General features: G+C 33.2%; 3 protein-coding genes across 4 annotated transcripts; all 3 read right to left on the bottom strand.

The window, feature by feature from the left end:
* Nucleotides 1-274: 274 nt before the first annotated feature.
* LOC117918229 (wee1-like protein kinase) lies at nucleotides 275-4,442 on the bottom strand. Its single transcript, XM_034834736.1, has 9 exons — nucleotides 4,423-4,442; nucleotides 4,295-4,324; nucleotides 3,807-3,873; nucleotides 3,557-3,630; nucleotides 3,445-3,485; nucleotides 3,325-3,341; nucleotides 1,886-2,284; nucleotides 998-1,092; nucleotides 275-904 (listed from the first exon to the last, which is right to left on the bottom strand). Exons 1-9 carry the CDS (start codon nucleotides 4,440-4,442, stop codon nucleotides 856-858), a joined length of 792 nt encoding a protein of 263 aa, XP_034690627.1. The 3' UTR covers nucleotides 275-855.
* Nucleotides 4,443-13,498: 9,056 nt separating this feature from the next.
* LOC117918587 (potassium transporter 5-like) lies at nucleotides 13,499-18,239 on the bottom strand. The gene is made up of 8 exons (XM_034835343.1): nucleotides 17,909-18,239; nucleotides 17,555-17,783; nucleotides 16,798-17,046; nucleotides 16,258-16,308; nucleotides 15,359-15,619; nucleotides 15,112-15,279; nucleotides 14,769-15,023; nucleotides 13,499-14,665 (listed from the first exon to the last, which is right to left on the bottom strand). The coding sequence occupies exons 1-8, from the start codon at nucleotides 18,053-18,055 to the stop codon at nucleotides 13,704-13,706; spliced, it is 2,322 nt and encodes a 773-aa protein (XP_034691234.1). The 5' UTR covers nucleotides 18,056-18,239; the 3' UTR covers nucleotides 13,499-13,703.
* A 327-nt stretch (nucleotides 18,240-18,566) lies between these two features.
* On the bottom strand, nucleotides 18,567-23,709 carry LOC117918579 (potassium transporter 5-like). Of its 2 annotated transcripts, none has more exons than XM_034835333.1 (8): nucleotides 23,485-23,709; nucleotides 23,147-23,375; nucleotides 22,382-22,630; nucleotides 21,074-21,124; nucleotides 20,304-20,564; nucleotides 20,057-20,224; nucleotides 19,720-19,974; nucleotides 18,567-19,634 (listed from the first exon to the last, which is right to left on the bottom strand). In XM_034835333.1, the coding sequence occupies exons 1-8, from the start codon at nucleotides 23,629-23,631 to the stop codon at nucleotides 18,658-18,660; spliced, it is 2,337 nt and encodes a 778-aa protein (XP_034691224.1). In that variant the 5' UTR covers nucleotides 23,632-23,709; the 3' UTR covers nucleotides 18,567-18,657. The 2 variants fall into 2 exon arrangements, with proteins under 2 accessions (XP_034691224.1, XP_034691225.1); XM_034835334.1 differs by having other exon boundaries at nucleotides 18,567-19,619; nucleotides 23,485-23,708.
* Nucleotides 23,710-23,915: the final 206 nt, after the last annotated feature.

Raw genomic sequence — 23,915 nt, 5'->3', positions numbered from 1 at the left:
CGGCTGCTTACAACAAAGCCCCATTTGTTAGGTTGCATAAGCCAAACATAAGATATTGTGTTGAACTGGGTAATTATTGCACTTTTCTGAACAAAGCTTTGCTTGGATTGCCTATTAAAAATTTAGAACTTTGTAGTTTATATTAAAGGTAGCTTTCTAGCATCTAATAATTCATTAAAACATGTGTTCAAACCATAGGGTGTCCATTGGCAGAAACAAACAGTTGATATTGTATGGCAAAGGCATATTCATGTCAACAGGGGAATATCGGGGATGAATGATAAATGTGCATGTGTATGTGTTTTGTTTGATGTCAGAAACTTATTAGTCATGTAATACAAAGAAGAAATGGTCACAACCTAATGCAATCTACATGCCAATGCTTAATTGGATTATGTGTTCAGGTTTTTCTAACAAATGATTAAGCAAGGTTGGTTATATGGATAGCAGACAAGGCATGAGGTTGATGGAGATGTTTATCCATTGATTCTAACATTATTTTGACAGCTTCTCTTCTAAAAACACATAAATAACAAGGATGAAAGCTCAAAATAGAAGGCGACAATTGTAAACGTACAAACATAGAAATTCAGAACTTTCCAGATTATTAGGAAAATAAATTACTGGCAAACCTGTATTGAAGGGACTTCTTGAATGCTATCCTCACTGTCAAGTAAACTTTATCGCTGATATCTGTTTCATGTCACAACCAGCTACACCAAAATCAAAGCGACTTCTTCATTAGCACTGCATTCCATCACAATAAAGATTACAGCATCCTCAAGGTTTTCTTTGACAACTTACAAAATCTGCACCATGCTGAGGGGAAAAATGGTACATCCAGTGGACAAAAACCTATTGCCAAAAATTTTGCAACTTCATAATCTTTTCCATCCCCTGTTTACTGGACCAGCAAAATATAAGTGGTTGCATATACGATCTCTTAATCATAGCTTCCAGTTCCAGTCAAGGTTCAATTGTTGCAAAATGACCTTACTTCGTTTTGGCATTTCTTTGGAGCCTGTCAAAAATTGGATTTTCTACTAGTTCTTTAGCTGAAGGCCGCCAAACTGGATCTGGATCCTGCATTGCCTGGTAGGATTATCAATAAATCAACCATATAGTGCAAGATCATCTTAACTACGGGCTTCAAAATAGCATAAAAAGAAAATAATGAAATGGCAGTAAAAGTTATCTTTTGATATATAACAAAGGGAGTGTCTGCAGGCAATCCAAGAATGAATTCTAACCACAACTGGAATGATATCCAGTCACCAACTTCATTACTTATTGGTGTAAAGAAATGCGGTTACAGACATAGATAAATTTTATTTTTATTTCTTCAGTGAAAGTGCAGTACCTGCTTCATTTTTATTACTTGCAGGTTATAACTGGTTCAAGCCATTGCAGGTGAGCTTGGAATCTAGTACAAGGTAGAATTTTTGCAATTCCCACAAATAATGGATTTTTTTCAGGCCATATTTATCATAGATGTCTATTCCCCCATTATTGTTGCAAATCACAGAAACTGGGTTATATTGATAGTTTGGTACTATTTAGTCTGAAAAGAAATAGAATAGTGACATTGACCAACATAAGAATTCAGAATTGCAAGATGTGGAACTTAAAAGACGGAAAGAGAACTGTAGAAAATATTTTTGGCCAGTAGAATTCATGCTCCCTTATATTTTAGTCTGAATGCACCGTATGCTGAAACTTAATCTAGAAACTCACATAATGTGAGATGAAAAAGATCAAATCAAATCAAATTATTTATTCTTCCACTGAGCAGCCTTCCAGACCACCAAATGTAAAATATGGAAAAATTTCCTTTCTTCAAAAACAATGGTTAGGCAATGTTTAATATGTCAATTGTGTTTGGTACCTTGAGTAAATTCTGGAATTGCAAAGAATAGCCAGGAAGAAGCAGCAGCTTTCCCTCTCTAAGATTCAAAAACAAATATCGTGATTCAGGCAAATGTGAGCCTCTAATAAGTTCATAGATAGCAGCTCCCAAGGAGAACATGTCAACGTTGTCAAGATGGTCATACTTGTCATTCAAGATTTCTTGTGGCATATAACGTGCATCACCTTCATCAATTGAAAGGCTTCTATCAAGAAGAGTTGCACAACCAAAATCACCAAGTTTGTAAACACCATCTTTGACATAAATGTTATCAGGTTTTACATCTAGGTGAGCTATTCCTTTCTCATGTGTAAATTGCAAGGCCTTGGCAATGTGTAGATAAATTTCAAGTGAAAAGATGTTAACAATAACTGAAAACTAAGGTCCTAGTAGATATTCAGAAGTTCCAGTTTCCAGTTTCCAAAGCATTTTGGGCACACCATTAGAAATGGAGTCATCAAAACAAAAATGGAGCCAGAAAAAGATTAGATTTATCACAAAATAAAATAAAAAAAATTAAAAATTAAAGAAAAAAAAACAAACAAACAAACAAAAATGTGGTGTCACTTCTTGACACCCTGAAACTGGTCACAAATTACAAGAAATAGATTTGTTATACACAATATGGAAAATAAAGTAAAAATAACTTGAAATGCCATGGTAAACTACTAGATACAATTTATCAGGAAACAAATTTAGGACAGAGTCTAAGAGAAGGGTAGGAAAATTGTTGATTGAGTACTCAAAACATCTATAGGTGCTCTACATATGAAATGAGTATTTATTATTTTTACTTGAAATGCCATGGTAAACTACAAGATACAATTTATCAGGAAACAAATTTAGGACACAGTCTAAGAGAAGGGTAGGAAAATTGCTGATTGAGTACTCAAAACATCTATAGGTGCTCTACATATGAAATTAGCATTTATCTGGCACATTAGGTCTTTGCCATAAAAGAAATTTGAACAGACAATTGATTTTGGGCCTTTGGTTTTGTTCTGCTACTTTAGGTAGCGGTTGTCCAAAATCATCCTCTTACTTTGATTCTCAGCATGCTCTCTTCTATGGGTCGCTCCAGTATACATTAGGTCTTTGTCATAAAACAAAATTAGCTTAGTCAGTTGGTTTTAGGCTTTTGTCTTTGTTTTCCTACTTTAGGCAGTGGTTGTCCAAAATCATCCTCTTGACTCTTGGCATACTCTCTTCTATGGGTCATTCTTATAATCTGTTCTCTACATGTACCATATGTTACATCATATCACTTATGGACTCATTTTTCTGACATGGGAGTCACATACGTATCCTTGAAAAAAAATATATCAACCTGATGCAAAGCTTCCAGGACTTCCCCTTCTGTGAACAAGTGAGAAGATCTCTTGATGGATAAGCTGTGATCACAAAGTGTAGTAACCTACAATCATTTCATGAGATCCTACAAAGGAAAAATGCTGATTTTGGTTAGGAAATGAACAATGCCAAATTTGTGGAGAAGAAATTGTAAGAAGTGTAAAACTTATGAAGGATTTTATACAGACCTAAAGCTGCCAAAGCTTGAACTTCCATCAAAGCTTTCCTCCTGCAGATATTATTGCATAAGAAAGCTGCTCAGACAAATACTACAAATACCAAGAAGCATGAAGAAGCTACCTTTCTGTGTCTTGATGCAATGGTCTTGTGCTATGTTTCACTGCATACATGCAACCATCAATTCTCTTCAGAACCTTGAAAAGACGACTGAAGTTCCCATCACCAATTTGATGGGGTAAAAACATTTTAATTGCAAAATATCCAAGCCCCAAAAGCTTGACCATATAGATTGTGAATACTATAAAATAAAATAAAAAAAAAACTAATACTTCCACTTGAGTATAGAAATACTTGGGGTTTGGTTAGATACCTCAATCTCATGGAAATCTGTGTGATATCGGGAAAGGCCATCTCCACCAACAAGTGCAGGGAAAAAACCTGTAGATTGCAGCCTTATTCAATTAAACCCAAGATATAAAAATGAAACCAGAACAGACACTATGATAATCAGCAGTAACCCCACCCAACCCCCAACTAAGTTAAAGAAAAAGGAACGAGAAGTTCCTGGAGATATCAGATGATAAGAAGATAATACTACGGCTCTAAATCTTTCCTAACTTTGGGATGCAATATCCGAATGATACAATCCACTCTATTCTTCATCAGCTCATAAATGAATCCATTTTTTGATTTATAGCATTACATAGATGAATTAAATTTTTCATTCTTCAGCACTATAATGTAAAAAATAAAAGAATTGTCCCCAATTTCAGTGAGTTTTGCACAGATACAAAAATAATAATCAAATTGAGCTTGCAATTCTCCAATCAAAATACGCCATTCAAAAACGTGAAATTTACCAGAAGAAGTCTTGGCTCAGAATGAAATCTTTGTTGTCGACATCATCGTCGATGTTGTCGGCGGCGGTTACGGATTCCAGAAGATTCTGGAAGCGAGAAACTTGACCTAGCTGAACCGTCAAATGCCTTCCTAGGGTGCCCTTCATTTCGTTCCTCTGTCTCCTCCTACTGCTTCTCTCTAGGTTTTTCTCTTTATCAACAGAGCTCTCCCTCTCTCTCTCTCTCTCTCTCTCTCTCTCTCTCTCTCTCTCTCCTCTCACTAAAACTCTCTCTGTAATCTGTATATACGTTCCGAAAAAATGGAGGTTTTGAAATTTCGGGAATTAAAAAATAGTGAAAATTTAAAAAATTCGCGGGTTTGGCAGAGATTGTATGAATCCAGTATTGTTGAGCTTAAAATGCACCCCGCATCTCCTTTTGACACGTTTCCAAATTTGGGGATTGAGGAAGTGGGAGAGTATTCAACGGTTTGGATTGGTTCTTGTGGTGAAGCAATTTATGATGGTAGCGTACCGCGTCAGCCTTATAGTTTTGTGGTGATATTGATTTGATACTTCCAAGGCGGTGCGGTTGTAGTGGGCCGAAGCATAAAGCCCACTACAAAGGACGGCCCACAAATTTCAAATTGCTTGTGTATGGCACGCAAAGTTGCTGTCTAAATATGACTAACTCTTTCGTCGTTAATTTTTTTAAAATTATTTTTATTATAAACTATATTATAATTTTTAATTTTTTTTTCAAAAAAATCATTTTAGAATCATATAAATTGTTAAAAATCTATTGAAATAAAAAATAAATTAGTTAAAATTTGATTAGAATTCTTTTTCTTTCTTGGTTCTTTTCTTCTAGTTAAACTATATTTTTAAATTAATAAATTATAAAATAATGTTAAATATTTTTAATTAATTATTGACTTATTAGATATAAATTTTATTTATTTATTTACATGAAAATTTTCATGTGATGAACTCTCATTTATTAGGAAATTATGAAAAGTTGTAATTCTTTTAATTTTTATGATCTTAAAATTCTCAAATGGACCTTAATTTGAATGTTATTAATTATTAATTTATTTTTTATTAATGTTGTATACTGTATGTAAATAAGTAGTCTTTATCCTTAAAAAAAAAAAAAAAGTATTTTGTTTATTTGTATTTTAGAATAAAGATATTTATAAAACAATAATTAAAATAAAATTAATTTAATAAATTGTAGAACATCCTAAAATACCAAAATTTACTCCGTTGTTGTTTCATATAACAAAGAAAAATATTTGAAAATTAGTAATTTAATATATTTCTAAATATCCTAAAATATCAAAATTGGATTGTAATACAAAAGTTTATAATGATGAATGATATGATAACTTAAAATTTTGGTAATAAGATGGTAATTAGGATTTCTAATTATGTTCGGTTAAGTAAAATACACAAAGTTTTTTTTTATGTTAAATTCTATTTATTAGTAATTACTCCATGTTGTGTATATATATATATATCAAATTTAGAAAATTGTGAATTTTTTTAGATTGACATTTTATCCAAATTAACTAATTTTTATTTTATTAAATTTATGTTTTTAGTAATAATTTTTTGGAAAATAAAGAAAATGACAAAAAAAAATTAATTTATATTAATTATAGTCTTTTATTTCTTAGGATAACTTTATTAATTTACAACAAATTTATTTTTGAGTCAAATGTATAAAATTTAAGTATGTCCTAGTTTTTTATTTTTAAAATAAGAAACTTTTGTACAAAAGTAGAGATATTAATGAGTCATTGAACTATCCACATGGTTGAGAGTTCTTATCAATGTTTTTAGAATCTGATCGAATATTGAACTAAAAAAATTATTGGTTTACAATTTACTGATCGGACCGGTGGTCAAACTGGTAACGTCATAAATATATATTTTATATATTTATTAAAATTAAAAATAATTATAAAATATTTAAAATATATAATTAAAAATTAAATAATATTTATAATATTATTTATTCATTTTTATATACATGTATTAATGGTTTAAATTTATTAAACAAAATATATGCAATATTTAAATATGACAATATATTCAAAATGGTAACTAAAAAAAAAAGTTGTATTTAAATATGAAAACAAATTGAAAATGAAAAAAAAAAAAAAAACATATGTGATATATATATTATTTGAAATAGACTATGTAGTTATTTTCTGCTAAAAATTAACACAAATGATTTTGCTTTTAAATCCCTTTACCTTATCCACATCGAAAGTAAGTGGAAAATTAAAGTGTTTTACAAATCTCTTCCCATGTAACTCAAGTTGGACAATCAAGCCAAGTGGTTGTTGGGCCTTATGGCTTAACCCTTGATTAAGGGTCCATTTTACAGGATGGGTGTGGGCAATGAATATTGGGCCGAGAAGAGGATACAATCCATTTTGCCAAAAAAAAAAAAAAAAAATAGGCCAACAATGTTGGGCCGTGAGGGAATGGACTAAAGTGGCCCACTTAGTCAAATAAAAGTTGGGGTGTTGAATCGTCCGGTTCTCCAAAAACCGCCCAACCCAAGCGGTTTGATGGTTCAACCGTCAGCCCAAAGGGTTCAGCACCGGTCCAATTGATAACCGGCCTAAAGGGGGAACTAGACTGGAAAGGTCGATGGTCGGACCGGCCGGTTCAGGCCGGTTTTTAAAACACCGGTTCTTACAACTTTGGCACAACACAATTATAAGGGGCATGTTGTGCCATCGAGCTAATAGTTCATCATACAAGTCTTCCATTAAGGACCCACTATACCAAAAGCAAGAGAAACTTCATCATTATTTTGTCTTTTTTGGGCTTCTATGTCACCACATAAAAGGGTACAACATAATAATAACATGAGTTTGGTCTTACTTCACCTTATAGGTGGTGAATATGGTGATGGTCATTTTTGCAAATTGAAACTTAAATAATGTAAGTGACAATATAGAAAATGATATAATAAAAATCAATATAAGAACAAATTGCAAATAAATAAAGAAAATGAGAGGGGGAAAAAAATACAAACTCAAAATTTTACAACAATTTGACACAACCCAACTTACATTTACTCTCCTCAAGTTTTCAATCGGGTGACAGTTTTTTTAACAAGGCTTCTAACTCAAACCTTCAAGTTCACAATGGACTATAGTTCCAATCAACTTTCTTGGACTTCCAGCTCCAAATACCTTTTTGGATTATTGTTTTAAATATACTTTATAACAAAAAATTTCAATATAAAGCATTGTTTTCATAATCAGACCGGACATTAAACCGAAAAAGTTATCGATTCACGATTCACTGATCGAACCGATGGTTGAACCGCGATTGAACTATGATCAAACCAGTGACGTCATAAATATATAATATATATTTTAATAATATTAAAAATAATGATAAGAAAATATATATATATATATATATATATATATATATATATATATATATATATATATATATGTATGTATTTTTGTTATTTAAAATTTTTTAAACTATTATATTAATTAATTTGTATTATTTTTATATTTATAATTAATAATTATTATACCAATAATGGTAGATATAAATATTTATATTTATTTAAATGTTCTATATGATAAAAATTTAAAGATATATACATATTTTCGATGTTGTTGACCAAATAGCTGTGTAAGTTGGTGGTCAACCACTCGTTATGTAAACTACATGTCCCAGGTTTCAATTCCCCTCCATGTGAAGCTTATTTTATTATTACTAAGGCTTAACCTATCTCACATTGAAATTCCTACAAAGCATTTATGTAGTATTTATACCTTCACATCACAAGAGAAAGTTAATTGCCATAGAATATAGTAAATGGGCTTGGAAGGAAGTGAGAAATGAGACAGTTCAACCTCTAGACGGTCTATTTCACCAAACCAAATCGAAAAGGCCATCAGTCAATGGTTAAACCGGTCGGTCCGATCATGTTTTCAAAACAATGAAATTAGGGTTGAATGATACATTAAAATGAAATGCAAGTTTAAAAGTAAATGCAGATCTAAAAACATTCTCTTAATGCTTCAAATATATTTAAAAAATAATTTAGAACTTGTAAGCTCAAGGGTTCTCCTAATCGGGTTTTGATGATAACAAATCATGATTAAGTGACTAATTGTTTTAAATGGTAAAGAATCTGAGGTATAAATTCGGAAATTCATCAAAGGACCAAATGGATACAAGATCAAGACTTTGGGAAGACTTTTGATCATAGGAAACGAATGTAAGATGAATGCATGGGTGCACTTAGGATTTTCATACAGTTTCATGCATCTTAAAAAACTCAGTTTATCCTTTAAAACTTCGATTTCATTAAAACCCGAGTTTTAACAAATGTATCTTGGGCAAAAAGTTTTAAAATCGACATATTATTTAACCTAAAGACCTTGCCCAAGTGTTAGAAAAGAAAGGAATTGAAAAAGATAGGTTTTCAAGGCCAAAAAGCTGAACCGATCGAGACTTTGGCCAACCAGCTCAACCGGTTGGTGAACCGGTCGACAGGTTACCCTTGTCCGATCGAGGTCCAATCGAGGAGTGCCAAAAACACTTTCTCTCATCCAATAACTTCCTCTTTCCAGTTGAGGTTCACCCCTTCCCGATTGAGGTCCGGTTGAGGCAACGGTAATCTGCCAAGCATTAAATGCTCTAACGGCTAGTGAACCAGTTGACCCCTAGCTCGACCGGTCGAGGCTCCCTTTTGTTGTTTTTGGCTCCCGAGCTTAGAAACCTATAAATTAAGAGTTCTACTTCATTTATGCATAAGAGAACACTTGCAATCAATTGTCTACCTACCTGTTCTTGACCAAAAAGCTTTCATTTCTTTCTTAGTGCATTAAATCATCACTTGCATATCTTTTAGTGCACTCTTGTGTGTCATCCTAGCTTTATCTTGTGTTTGAGTTATCTTTAAGCTAGGTTGAGGGATTCATTCTTGTAAGAACTGAGTGTTAACGCCTTTAAGAGGTTTGAATCTTGAAGAGATTATGTAAGAGCCCATTGGAGCCGGAATCTAAGTGTAAGAAGATTGGAAGCTTGGTTGAAGCTTCAAGTTAGTGGAACCTTTACTCGGTTAGGAGATTGAGGAGAGTGGACATAGGTAAAGAAGTTCTGAACCACTATAAAACCCGAGTTTGAATTCTCTAACTCTATCTCTTTATTTTTGTTTATATTATGCTTGAACTTGTTGTGTTTGAAAAGATATTAAAAAACCCAATTCCCCCCCCCCCCCCCCTCCCTCCTTCCCTCTCTCCCTCCCGTTTTGAGTGTTTTTCTTAATTAAGCATATCCTTTATTTTCTCAGAACTCTTTCTTGTTCAATATAAGAGTTGAAAGCCACTAGATATAATTTGAGTTTTGATTGACCAACCAATTGATCAACTACTAATCATCAAGGTTACCATTTCCTAACTAACTCAACCGATTGAGACTTAGCCTAACCTAGTTGAACCAAGGTTATGCCAGTATTTGGAGCCAAAATATGTGCTCCAATATAATATAATTTATACACTATAAAAAGTTCAAATCATCAAACTTAACTTAAATTGATGCTAAGATCCTAACTATGGATCTAACTTCCATTTTTTAACCTAATTCTAGATTTAAGGGGTAAAAGGAATGCTTAGTACAAATTTCATTCTCAACCAAGGGAGTAGAAAATGTTAAATATACATAAATGAGAGACTTTGAACTATTGAACCATAAAAAGTCCAAATAAGAGCATAATGAGAAAACCATAGGCATGAGATACTAGCAACGAATATTATGAAGTGAGATAAAAGGCAAGCAATCATAATGAAAGAAGTTTGAAGCAAATACAATCAAATTCACATGGAAATTTGGAACTCAAAAATTGGCCACAACAAGCACTCTAAATTTGAGGTGAAATTTAGAGTACTTCTCAAAGTCATTTTTGAGCATGTTATATATCATTTCAAATTTTGGGAAGTCAAGAGTCCAACACTTCAAATTATGTGCAAATCAGAGCTGAAATGAGGAAGTTATGTGTGTTAGAAGCAAAGTAGTAGTAGGTAAGTTCAAAATTCAAAATGAATTATGAACTCACCATGGTGATTTCAAATTTGGCACTTTTCTTCCACTTATGAGTTCAAAATTGATTTGTGTTAAACTAAGGTTTGGTTAATCTCGATTTTAATGATAACAAAACAAGGTTTGAAACTAATGATTATATTTCAAGTATGATTAGGCAAGACGATTTCTAAAGTGACAATCACAAAAATAAAATCAAGTCAAAGAGAAATCAATAAGAAAAAGAAGACTTCAAAGATAAGTGTTTTTCAAGACTTAAGCTTCATAGGATTTCTTTATTAAGTTGTTGGTGCACTAGGTCTTTCATGCATTACATTATTAATTTTTGCACCAAAATCATCTAGAAGTAATTTTGTTTTAAATCCTTTAAAATTAGATGATTTCATGTTTTCAACTAAAACATTGTGTTAAATATTTTCCAAACTTGTTTAAAAGGTTTTAAGTTGAAAATGATAGTTGTTGAGCCAAAAACAATTCAATCGGTTGAACCGAATGAGGAATCGGTCAACCTATTTAGCTCAACTGGTCAAAGGATACAAAAACTTTCTCTTTCTTCTACACGGTTGTTTAACCAGTTAAGGTTGAACCTCAACCGGTTGAAGTTTGGTCAAAGGGCGGTCAAGGTCCAACAGTCACCTGCCAAGTATTAAATGTTAAAGGCTAGTCAATCGGTTGACCCCAACTCAACCAGTCGAACCCCCAATGGCTAGTTTGGTCGTTTTCCTCTATAAAAAGGCTTCAATCTTCATTATTTCATAAGTTTAACCTTCCCAAACATTTCTTGAATATATTTGAGTCTTGGGCGAGTGTTTTTTAGTGCATTATTATTTTAAAACTTGCATATCATTAATGCACCATTCAATCCTATTTTTCTGTATCATTTGAGCCTTAAAGCTTTGTACTAGGATTTTGTGAGATCATTTATTATCCTCATTTGTAAATCTATGAGAAGAAAAGTCTAAGTGTAAAGTATCACTTTGGGATTCTCAAGTGTGGGGTATCACTTGAGGGGTTGTTCAAGAGTGAGGTATCTCTTGAGAAGTGTAAAGGATACTTAGAGCCAAAAGTCCAAGAGGGTTGATTGGACTCATAATCCAATTGTATTGCTTGAAAGTTTGTTTTAGAAGCCTTAAATTAGTGGAACCTCAAGCTTAGGATTGAAGCTAGATGAAAGTGGACGTAGGTCGGGTTGCACCGAACCACTATAAAATCTTATGTTTGCATTCTCTTTTCCTTACTCTCTTACTTTATATGCAATTATTTTTATATTGTTTTATTATATATTTGCATATAATTATCTCTTGCATTCACATAATTTAAATTTGCAAAAAGAGACTATTACCCTATTCACCCCCCCTCTAGGGTGATTACCATAGGTTGGATTTGTCTAATTTTTCTAACAATTTGGAACTCACCTCAATTTCAAATTCAACCATTGGTGATCAAGTTTTAAGCTCTAAAACATACCAAAAATGAGTTCCAAATGTCTCAATCTAATTCAAAATGCATTTTACTCATTTGGAACTCATAATATTTAGAGTTTTTTTTAGGTTTTTTTTTTTATAATTTTTCTCTATAATAAGTGGACAATGGAAGTGTATCACATGTTAGGATATTGAATTTATTAAACTCTTTTACTTCTAGGTTTTGAAGGAGGAAAAGAGGAAGATAGAATGTAGGGAGTGAAATCTCCTCTTAAAAGTCTTTAATAAAGTTTTAGGTTTTCTTTTCTTTTTCAATTTCTATTTTATTTTCTTGGCAACCAAACATGGGTTGTAAAAAGAAACCCTCTATCATGTTTGGCTAACTTGATTGATCCAAAGATGCTAACATGATGAAGGTGAAGAATCCAAAGAAAAGTAGCAAGAACATGACAAAATATGGTTTTCTTTATGTTTTCAAGATTTAATTGATAAGAATAAATCTTTTACGTGAGATCACTATAGATAAATTACAAATGATTCTTATCAAGATAGTAGTGATTCTTGAGAAGACATTGATCACTAATTACTATAATTTGATCTTACTATTAACGAATTTAAGGGTCAAATCTACAAAAATGGATATAGGCTTTGATTGAATAAAATTGAAAATCAAAATTGACCATCACCTATCATTGTGAGTTTGTGTTGGGGAATGATATAGTAGATTATCACCTAATACTAGTGATTCTTGGTAACTTTTGATCATTAGTTATCCTGATATTTTTTATCGTTATTTTTTTCCTAAAATAAAGCTACAAGGAGTAGGAAAGGTTAAAAAATCAAACTTTGAACCAATAATTAATTTTTAATCTCATTCACTTGATGGTTTTAGAAATATGTTTTAAAAAGAAAAAAAAAGTTTTGGATGTAACATTAATCTTAGGATTCAATTTGGTTGTGGATTGACTTTCATCCTAAACCCTAAATTTTATAATGCTATCCTTCTAAGAATTTGACACTAGATTATGAAACTCTCTAGAACATTCTTTTTTTAATTTGATTTATTTCATTTAATATTCAGGAAATCTTTATTCATATTTTATTCTTATTTATTTAAATTAGGATTTTATTATCTTAAACAAATAATTAATCTTTTTAATCTAAAAACAAATAAACACATTAGAGCTAATTCCAAAGGGCCACACCCCAAAATATTACTAAGTCATGGTAGTTCTATCTCTGTTTTTTCTTAGATAGAGTTATCTTACAATAAAATTGAGCATTTTTTATCTCCTTAATTAGTTGAGTCTAACCAAATTAACTAGTTCTCTTGTACCTTAATGGATTGCACATTTTTAAGATCGAATTAAGGTTGGTAAACCTTGATTAATAGCTCCTCAATCTTTCAAAAACCTTTCAAAATATTTTACTCACATTAAAACTTAGATTTTTTTCCTTACATCAATTGTTTTCATCTAATTTATAAAAGAATGCAAAACAATTTAGCACTTTAATGACTTTAGGTGCTTAAGTAAAAATGAAATGTAATATGAATTAATAAACTAATAACTTTACAAACAGATCCTATAAAAATTAAGTTTAAATACCATTTTTAAGGTCTTATCCTTATTATTGATTTATTTTCAACTTGATAATTGTTTTTATGAATATATATATATATATATTCCACATCTAGTCTTTCACTAAAGACCTCTTTCTGTAGTTGCATTTTAACTAAGCCTCCCTGAAATTTTGTTTTCAATAATAATTTATGTGTTGAATTTTGGCTATACATGCTTGAGAAGAGAAGTATTGTTGCTACAATTATTTAGCTATTCTCGCTAGGCACAACTGTTTTTTTTTTGTTTCGCTTGATGCTGATGAGACATTTTGTGATCATCTCATTCCTCATGATTCAAAGCTCATAAATCATTCCCACTTTCAGCATACGTTTGTGTGGAATGTCGAACGTCTTCTCCTTCTGTCTCAAATTCTTCTTCAAGATATTATAGCCAACATTTATCAAAACCTTCTTTCCTAATTTGGAGCCTTTCTTCGCCATCACCTCAATCTCACCGATCAAGTGTACCACTCCTGCTTGCATCGCTCTATCAATTGCTTCAATATCTTTATCAACATCCTCTTGGCGTCTTTCTTCATCAATTCGCTTTGATTCTTCATTCTCATTCTCGCCATTAATCAACTCATTTTGCAACTCTCCAAAAACCATGTCTTCATTACTGTGTGTTAATGTCGGGGTCATCATCATCTCTTCTCTTATGAACTCCTTCAATCTTTCAACTAGCAATCTCTCAAAAGGCTCTTCCTCGGATCGCACATCAGTGTACCCATACCGCACCACACACCGGAACACATAAAGATTGTTTGGGTTTACCCTGCGGAAGAGGAATCGTTCCTCCATTGGAACCTTGCTTATGGGGAGAGACTTGATTGAGACAAAAACAAGAACTGAATGCAATGCAGGCACATTTTCCATGTAATGCTTGAAGATGGGCGGGATGCCATGAACAAGCTCAGAGTAGAAGATGGCTAGTCCTGGTATTCTACTAAAGTTTGTGCTCGCTACTAATTCCTTCACCATCTCAGGAGAAATCCTGTGATCCAGATCATAATAGTATTTCCTCCGGTACACATCATTCCAAATGTACATTATGGTCATCAGAACTAAGGCAAAGGCCAAGGGTAGATACCCGCCTTGATCAAACTTGTAAAGGACTGAACTTAGATACAGAAGCTCAATGCTACCAATGACCACAACATATGAGATCACAAGTAGGATATGGGTTTTCCAGATCATGATCATCACAAGAACCAGAAATGATGAGGTGAGGGTCATCACGAACACCACCGCAATCCCTACACCAACAAAGACTCATAATCATGATCATTTCGAAATATCATGCACCGAGCTCGAAAAAAGTTGAAAAATGAAGATCTGAAAGAAGGATGGGTGGATTACCATATGCATTTCCAATCTTCGTGGTAGTCTTGAACCCAAGAGTGACCCCTACACAAGCCAGCATGAGAAGGTAATTGACCTCAGGAATGTATACTTGCCCTTCATACTTAGTCGATGTATGCACAATCTTCACCCGAGGAAAGCACCCCAGCGAGAGCGACTGCTGGATAATGGAGAAAGTCCCGGAAATCATTGCTTGACTGGCAATGATTGATGCGGACACAGCCACAACAAACATCGGCCAGTACAGACCATCTACACCGAAGAAATTAACCCACCTAAATAAACCAATAAAAGAACCAACAAGAAGACAGAAAACATACTCTAAAGCAAGAATGCTTACGTGGTATGGACTTAAAGAAAATGTCACCAACATCCTCATGGTGTTTCCGAAGAAAAGAGGCTTGACCAGTATATGCCAATACAAGAGCAGGGTATGTGATAGTGCACATACTTATCTGTATCGATTGAACTGTGAAGTGGCCAACATCAGCAAACAGCGCCTCCGTCCCTGCATTTTCCCGAAAACAATCTGAGAAATTTCTCAAGTTAATGATGGAGGAGAATTGATTAATGATCCACATCCAAACCTGTTATGGAGAGGACGACCCCACCAAGGGAAATCCAGGCTTGTTTCTTGTTCCTTCTAAAGTAATCGATGATGTACTTGGGATTAATGGCTTTAACAACTGTTGGATCAAACTTGATGAAGTTGTAGACCCCAATGCCGCTAATTAACGCGAACCAAACACAGATTATTGGAGCAAAACTGTATCCAACTTTGTCAGTTCCAAATCTTTGAACCATGAAGAGGCATACCAAAATGGCTACTGATATCCAAACAATCATATCTGTTTGCACAAAGGAAAATGGTATTGAAGTTAAAATAAAATTTATTTTTTTTTTCAAATTGAGGAACAAAAATGATCAATAACATGCTTATGTAACCATTTTTTAAAAATTATTTTAAGATGATAAGACACTTTTATTGTATTTAATAAGTTAGACTATTACCTTTGTATATCTCCCATGACTAAGGAAGTGGACAAGTCAAAATGTTATTAAAAATATTGATATGAGGATGTTATTGTAATTTGAAAGGATTATTTTAAATTTGTCAACAATGCAAACCCATTGGGTTTTTTTTTTTTTTCCTTTTTGTTTACTTAAAAAAAGGGGAAAGATTCCAAGTTAATGTGGGCAGTTGAGATTTCCTAAAGTTATTTATATAAGCCATTGGATTCAACACTTTTGTCCACACTTTAGTAGTCAAAATTGTACAATCTCATTTATTATCAATTAATTTGGTCCAATTCAATTTCCTTTTTTTAGGGTTATTTAATTAAAAGAAATAAAATAATTACAAAAATACCATTCATTTTTATTTTATTTTTTGTAAAAATAATTTTTTTTAAATTTATAAAAAATTATCCAAATATTAAATAAAAATTTATTTTAGTAGTTGATTTTAAAAGTTGAGAAAGATTACCTTGTGTCATTGAATCCAATGCTATCTTGATGCCACCCACGGCAGATAAAACTGTGACATACAAAGTCAAATGTCAAATATACAACATGAAAGTAAAGGAGGAAACCCATTTTCCTTGTCAGCTAACATCCAACTAAATTAATTTGCATTACAACAATAGTACACACAAATTGTGGTTTTTGTGGAAGACGCCTATCCTAAATATTCCTACCCAATAAGAAAAATTAATAATAAAGAAAAAGTTGAATGCATATTCCCCCATATATATGTTTTTTGGTAACAAAAATTTGTGAAAGGAAAAGCCATTTATTATGAAAGAAGGAAACCTTTTAATCTCAAACTAAAAAGGATGATGTAAATTATGGTGGCTTTTTACTTTCCAAAAGTAAGAAAAGTATTTTCAAATTAAAAATTGTGATGTGAAAACAAAGATGAAAAAAAGGCTCTTTTAAAAAATACGTTAATAAGGGGGAATAAAGCAGAAGTATTTCATTAAATTTGTATGTAAATGTAAAGAAGAAGGATAAAAACTAAGCTAACCTGAGATGCAAGGAGTGAGGACACCATCACCAATCACCATGGAAGTGCCAAGCATTGTGGCAAACAACAGAAAGAGCTTAGCAAAGTTGCTCTTCTCTAGCTTGGACTTGAGCTTTGATGCCATCTGCAGTCTTTTACTAGGCAGCTCCAACCGGAAATTGGAGACTTCTCTGTCCTCAGCCTGTTGACTAGGGATCAGCCCCACCTTGGCATATCGGCATATAAGAGAATACAAAGCAAATGTCCCTCCTGAAAATAATAATAGCACAAATGTGATATTCATCACCTAAGCTTAATGGGTTATTTTCCTTTTTCGGAGTTATAATGTGACCATATATTTAGAGTTGAAAGGGAAGAAAAGATTATAAAAAAGATTCATTGGATTGAGAGCACAACTGTTGATCATTGATTAAGCACAAAAGAGGGAAGTTTCCCTTCCCCATTTGGAGCCTGCAAGGTTATTTTAATGGCTAAGTCACACAATTTGTTCCATCACAGTTGGCCTTCAAAGGTGTTTTCCACTCATCCCATCAATGATCAAGACTAGCAAAAATGGCAAGAAAAGAAAAGGGAAAAAAGAATCACAGTTGGTTTGGAAAAGTTTTAAGATCAAAGTAGCCTCTTTCTAATAAGAAAAGATGATGGGTTCAAGCCATAAAAGAAAACAAAAAAAGGAAAAGGAAAGATAGAAAAAGAAGATCAAAGTAGGATTCATTTGAATTAAAATCAAAGGTCATTCATGATGATGAGCTCTCACCACCGCCATTATCGTTGGCCTTCAAAACAATCAAGACATACTTGAAGAGAGGGATGAGGGTGAGGGTGTAGAAGATCAGAGAAAGAACCCCCAGAATATCATCATTATGTTTGACACCATCAGTGAAAGTGCTTGCATACACGTACAAAGGCGAAGTTCCAATGTCCCCATACACTATTCCAATGCTCTGAAACGCCAGGTGCAGTATCACAGACCAGTTCTTGGTGCCCTTCAAAACAGAAAATAAAAGGATAAAAATAAATAAAATAAAAAATCAAATCTTCTTTTTCCCAGTTGCCATGCATGCAGATACATAATAACAAGAAAATGATATCAGGAAGTGGGGGTGCAGACCCTGGAGCTATGGTGGCTTTGGCCATGGACAGTCCCGGTCTCCATGTCTAAGGAGTCCATACGACGTAGTTCTCCGCATGAGAGTTTCTTTGATTTGAGGCCTTGATCATGGGTCTCGTCAGGGCTGTTTACCACATCAGAAGACATTTTCTATGATCCGAAAAGGGCTTTGATTAGCCTGGAGGGTTAGCAGAAGGAGGAGAGGCAAATTTAAAGGCACAGAAAGGTCTGAAAGAAGTGAAGAAGAAACGTGAAGTTCAAGGTGGGAGATGTCGATGGACATCTCCCAAATGTTTGCTTCTTGGTTTTACGCTTCTTACCTTCCTTGCCCTGCCTGACTTTTGGTTGACAACCGCATGGTTGATTTTATGAATTAGTAAATGAAATTATGAGTGTCCTTCTTCCCCATTTATCTTCCAAATTTAGTAGAAAACGCGTCATCAGTGAATGGTTGAATGGTTGATATCAGAAACCAATAATTTGTTCTTCAAGTTTGGCATTTTCTAAATTTATGATATTTTTTATGGTATTAATTAAAAGATCTTTTTCATGGTGATAATTAAAAGATATTTTTGGAAAGATGACTTCCAATTATATTCCTTTACAAATTTGAAAATATTTTTTGAATTAATATATTACTATATTTATTAAATTCCCATCAGAGAAGCCCTGTTGCTACAATTTTTTGGCTATTCTATCTAGCTACAATTGATACTAATGGGACAATCTTTTGATGCATTCCCCATCTTTCAAAGCTCATAAATCATTCCCACTTTCAGTATGCGTTTGTGTGGAATGTCAAACACCTTCTCCGCCTGTCTCAAATTTTTCTTCAAGATATTGTAGCCAACATTTATCAAAACCCTCTTTCCAAATTTGGAGCCCTTATCTGCCATCACCTCAGTCTCACCGATCAAGTGCACTACACCCACTTGTGCCGCTCTATCAATTACTTCAATATCTTTCTTAACATCCTGTTGGCATCTTTTTTCATCAATTTGCTTTGATTCTTTGCTCTCATTCTCACCATTAATCAACCCATCTTGCAGCTCTCCAGAAACTATGTCTCCACTATTGTGTGTTAATGTCACGGTCATCATTATCTCTCCTCTTATGAACTCCTTCAATCTTTCAACTAACAATCTCTCAAAAGGCTCTTCCTCAAAACGCACATCGGTGTACCCATACCTCACCACACATCGGAACACATAAATATCATTTGGATCTACCCTGCGGAAGAGGAATCGTTCCTCCACTGGAACCTTGCTTATGGGGAGAGACTTGATTGAGACGAAAACAAGAACTGAATGCAATGCAGGCACATTTTCCATGTAATGCTTGAAGATGGGCGGGATGCCATGAACAAGCTCAGAGTAGAAGATGGCCAATCCTGGTATTCTACTAAAGTTTGTGCTCACTACTAATTCCTTCACCACCTCAGGAGAAATCTTGTGATCCAGATCATAATAGTATTTCCTCCGGTACACATCATTCCAAACGTACATTATGGTCATCAGAACTAAGGCAAAGGCCAAGGGTAGATACCCTCCTTGATCAAACTTGTAGAGGACTGAACTTAGATACAGAAGCTCAATGCTACCAATGACCACAACATATGAGATCACTAGCAGTATATGGGTTTTCCATATCATGATCATCACAAGAACCAGAAATAATGAGGTGAGGGTCATCACGAACACCACTGCAATCCCTACACCAACAAAGACTTGCAATCATGATCATTTTGAAACATCACTAAGCTCGAGAAAAGCTGAAAAATGAAAATATGAAAGAAGATGTGGGTAGATTACCATATGCATTTCCAATCTTTGTGGTAGTCTTAAACCCTGCAGTGACCCCTACACAAGCCAGCATGAGAAGGTAATTGACCTCAGGAATGTACACTTGCCCTTCATACTTAGTCGATGTATGCATAATCTTCACTCGAGGAAAGCACCCTAGTGAGAGAGACTGCTGGATAATGGAGAAAGTCCCAGATATCATAGCTTGACTGGCAATGATCGCCGCTGACACAGCCACAACAAACATCGGCCAGTACAGACCATCTGCACCAGAGAAACCCCACCTTAACCAATAAAAAAAACTAACAAGAAGACAGAAAACAAACTCTAAAGCCAGAATGCTCACGTGGTATGGACTTGAAGAAAAGGTCACCAACATCCTGATGGTGTTTCCGGAGAAAAGAGGCTTGTCCAGTATATGCCAATACAAGAGCTGGGTATGTGACAGCGCACATACTTATTTGAATTGATCGAACTGTGAAGTGGCCAACATCAGCAAACAGCGCCTCCGTCCCTGTATTTTCCCGAAAACAATCTGAGAAATTTCTCTAGTTAATGATGGAGGAGAATTGATTAATGATCCACATCCAAACCTGTTACGGAGAGGACGGCCCCACCAAGGGAAATCCAGGCTTCTTTCTTGTTCCTTCTAAAGTAATCGATGATGTACTTGGGATTAATGGCTTTAACAACTGTTGGATCAAACTTGATGAAGTTGTAGACCCCAATGCCGCTAATTAACGCGAACCAAACACAGATTATTGGAGCAAAACTGTATCCAACTTTGTCAGTTCCAAATCTTTGAACCATGAAAAGGCATACCAAGATGCCTACTGATATCCAAACAATCCTATCTGTGTCCAAGAAAAAATTTATTAAGAATAATTATACGAGGATATTATTGTATTTAATAATTTAAACTTTTACCTTTTCACCAGTCGTGATTAAGACTTAAGAGGACAAGTCAAAATATTATTAAGAATAATTATACGAGGATATTATTGTAAGTTGAAAGGATTATTTTAAATTTGTCAACAGTGCAAACCCATTATTTTATTTATTTTCTTTTTCCTTAAAGAGGGTAAAGATTCCAAGTTAATAAGCCATTGGATTCAACACTTTTGTCTACACTTTACTAGTCAAAATTGGACAATCTGATTTTTTATCAATTAATTTGGTTCAATTCAATTTTTTTGTAATTAAAAGGAATAAAATAATTATAGATTTACAAATCTTTAAAAAAAAAATTGACCTACAAAAATACCATTCTATTTTTTTAAAAAAAAAATTTATATAAAAATTATCCAAATGTTAAATAAAAAAATTATTTTAGTAGTTGATTTTAAAAGTTGAGAAAGATTACCTTGTGTCATTGAATCCGTGACTTCCTTGATGCCACCCACAGCAGATAAAACTATGACATGCAAAGTCAAATGTCAAATATACAATAAAAGACTAAAGGATGAAACTCATTTTCTTTGTCAACAAAAATTAATAATAAAGAAGAAAGTTGAAGGCATATTCCGCCATATACATATATCTACTTAAATTAGTCATAAGTAATTTTCAATGATAATGAAAGATAACTTTAAAAAAAGCTAATCACTTGGCAACAAAAATTTGTAAAAGGAAAAGTCATTTATTATGGAAGAAAGAAACCTTTTAATCTCAAATTAACTAAAAAAGGATGATGTAAATTATGTTTGTTTTTTTATTTTCCATAGTAAGAAAGTATTTCCAAAAAAATGATACTGTGACATGGTTTTTACTTTCCAAAGTAAGAAAAAGCATTTCCAAAAAAGGTAGTGTGACATGGTTTTACTTTCCAAAGTAAGAAAAGTATTTCCAAAAATGGTAGTGTGATATGGTTTTTACTTTCTAAAAGTATTTCCAAAAAATACCATGTGAAAACAAAGATGAAAGGAAAAAAAAAAGGGAGAATTATGTTTTGGGGGTAGATGGGCCTCCAAATTAACAAAAGGTTCATGTAACTCTTCAAATTGAGCCCAAGACTCAATGAAAGTATGGAAATTGAGTTGAAGGATATCATCCTTCAATATTTTAAAAAATGCCCTTTGTTGATTTTGAGAAAAAAAAATTAATATTTTTGAAAAATACTTTTATTTAATTTAATATTTTTATTTAATTTAATATTTTTAAAAAATACTTTTATGTAATTTAATATTTTTTAAAATACTTTTATTTAATTTAATATTTTTTTAAAATAATTTTATTTAATTTAATATTTAAAAAAATATTTAATTTAATATTTTTTAAAATACTTTAATTTAATTTAATATTTTTGAAAAAAATTTAATTTAATATTTTTGAAAAAAATTATTTAATTTAATATTTTTGAAAACTACTTTTATTTAATTTAGTATTTTTGAAAAAAAAATTATTGAAAAAAAAATATTTAACTTAATTTTATAAAATATTTTATATGTGTTCTTAAAGGATATATTTGTTCGTTACTATTTCATATCCTTCAACTCAATTTGAAGAGTTATATGGACCTTTTGTTAATTTGGGGGCTCATCTACCCCCCAAAAGATAATTCTCCCAAAAAAAAAATCTTTTAATAAATGCATAAGGAAAAATAAAGGTGTATGACAGCATGTCATTAAATTTGTATGTAAATGTAAAGAAGAAGGATAAAAACTAAGCTAACCTGAGATGCAAGGAGTGAGGACACCATCACCAATCACCATGGAAGTGCCAAGCATTGTGGCAAACAACAGAAACAACTTAGCAAAGTTGCTCTTCTCTAGCTTAGACTTGAGCTTTGATGCCATCTGCAGTCTTTTACTAGGCAGCTCCAACCGGAAATTGGAGACTTCTCTGTCCTCAGCCTGTTGACTAGGGATCAACCCCACCTTGGCATATCGGCATATAAGAGAATACAAAGCAAATGTCCCTCCTGAAAATTATCCAGAGTGTTTAAAAGAAGTGTATTCTAGGCTTAATGGGCTATTTTCCTCTTTTTTGAGTTATAATGTGAACCACATATTTAGAGTTGAAAGGGCGGCAAGGATTAAAAAAAAAAAAAGATTCATTGGATTGATTGCACAATTGTTGATCATTGATTAATCAGATACGAGGGACCCCAGTTGGAGCCTGCATGGTTATTTTCAAGGGCAAGTATCACAGTTTGATACATCAAAGTTGGCCTTCAATGGTGTTTTTCACTCATCTCATCTATGATCAAGACTAGAAAAAAATGGCAAAAATAAAAATAAAAATCAAGAAATTAATAAACCATTTTGCCTTGTTGGTATGGACAAGTCTTAATATGTGGCATATTTCTAAAAAGAAAAGATGATGGGTTCATGCCATAAAAGAAAACAAAAAAGAAAAAGCAAAGACAGAAAAAGAAGATCACAGTACGATACATTTAAATTAAAATCAAAGGTCGTTAATGATCGTGAGCTCTCACCATCGCCATTATCAGTGGCCTTCAACACAGTCAAGACGTACTTGAAGAGAGGGATGAGGGTGAGGGTGTAGAAGATGATAGAAAGAACCCCCAGAATATCATCATTATGTTTGACACCATCAGTGAAAGTGCTTGCATACACGTACAACGGCGAAGTTCCAATGTCCCCATACACTATTCCAAGGCTCTGAAACGCCAGGTGCAGTATCACAGACCAGTCCTTCGTATCCTTCAAAACAGAAATTCAAAAAAAAAAAAAAAAATCAAATCTTCTTTCTCCCAGTTGCCATGCATAATAACGAGAAAATGATATCAGGAAAGGGGTGGGGGATACAGACCTTGGAGCCATGGTAGCTGCGGCCATGTACAGTCCCGGACTCCATGTCTAGGGAGTCCATACGACGCAGTTTTCCCCATGAGAGTTTCTTTGATTTGAGGCCCTGATCATGGGTGTCGTCCGGGCTGTTTACCACATCAGAAGACATTTTCTATGATCTGAAAAGGGCTTTGATTAGACCGGAGCGTTTGCAGAAGGTGCACAGGCCAATTTAAAGGCACAGAAAGGTCTGAAAACCGCGTGGTTTGATTTTATGAATAATGAATGAGTAAACGAGATTCCGAGAGTGTTTTTTTATCATTTATTTTTCAGATTTATTGGAAAACGCGTTATCAGTAAATAAACTTCCCCCATATTAGTCCAATGGTTGATATCAGACGTCTTCTTGCCTTTTCTAAATTTATGATATTAATTAATATTTACTTTTTGAAG

This window comes from Vitis riparia, chromosome 7, assembly GCF_004353265.1.
Source record: "Vitis riparia cultivar Riparia Gloire de Montpellier isolate 1030 chromosome 7, EGFV_Vit.rip_1.0, whole genome shotgun sequence".
NCBI classification, from domain to species: Eukaryota; Viridiplantae; Streptophyta; class Magnoliopsida; order Vitales; family Vitaceae; genus Vitis; species Vitis riparia.
This window is presented reverse-complemented; position numbering and strand designations above follow the sequence as displayed.

What these genes read in the sequence shown, in the direction of transcription:
- LOC117918579 (XM_034835333.1), bottom strand. Translation starts at nt 23,631, where the DNA reads ATGTCTTCTGATGTGGTAAACAGCCCGGACGACACCCATGATCAGGGC. An exon ending in TTTCTTCAAGTCCATACCAC is followed by an intron (nt 19,975 to 20,056) that starts GTGAGCATTCTG and finishes TCTCTGGTGCAG; the next exon opens with ATGGTCTGTACTGGCCGATG. An exon ending in AAAGATTGGAAATGCATATG is followed by an intron (nt 19,635 to 19,719) that starts GTAATCTACCCA and finishes CATGATTGCAAG; the next exon opens with TCTTTGTTGGTGTAGGGATT.
- LOC117918229 (XM_034834736.1), bottom strand. Translation starts at nt 4,442, where the DNA reads ATGAAGGGCACCCTAGGAAG. An exon ending in GAGCCAAGACTTCTTCTGGT is followed by an intron (nt 3,874 to 4,294) that starts AAATTTCACGTT and finishes GCAATCTACAGG; the next exon opens with TTTTTTCCCTGCACTTGTTG. An exon ending in AATTCCAGAATTTACTCAAG is followed by an intron (nt 1,093 to 1,885) that starts GTACCAAACACA and finishes TAATCCTACCAG; the next exon opens with GCAATGCAGGATCCAGATCC.
- LOC117918587 (XM_034835343.1), bottom strand. Translation starts at nt 18,055, where the DNA reads ATGTCTTCTGATGTGGTAAACAGCCCTGACGAGACCCATGATCAAGGC. An exon ending in ATTGGATTCAATGACACAAG is followed by an intron (nt 15,620 to 16,257) that starts GTAATCTTTCTC and finishes TTGTGCAAACAG; the next exon opens with ATATGATTGTTTGGATATCA. An exon ending in GAAGATTGGAAATGCATATG is followed by an intron (nt 14,666 to 14,768) that starts GTAATCCACCCA and finishes TTGTTGGTGTAG; the next exon opens with GGATTGCGGTGGTGTTCGTG.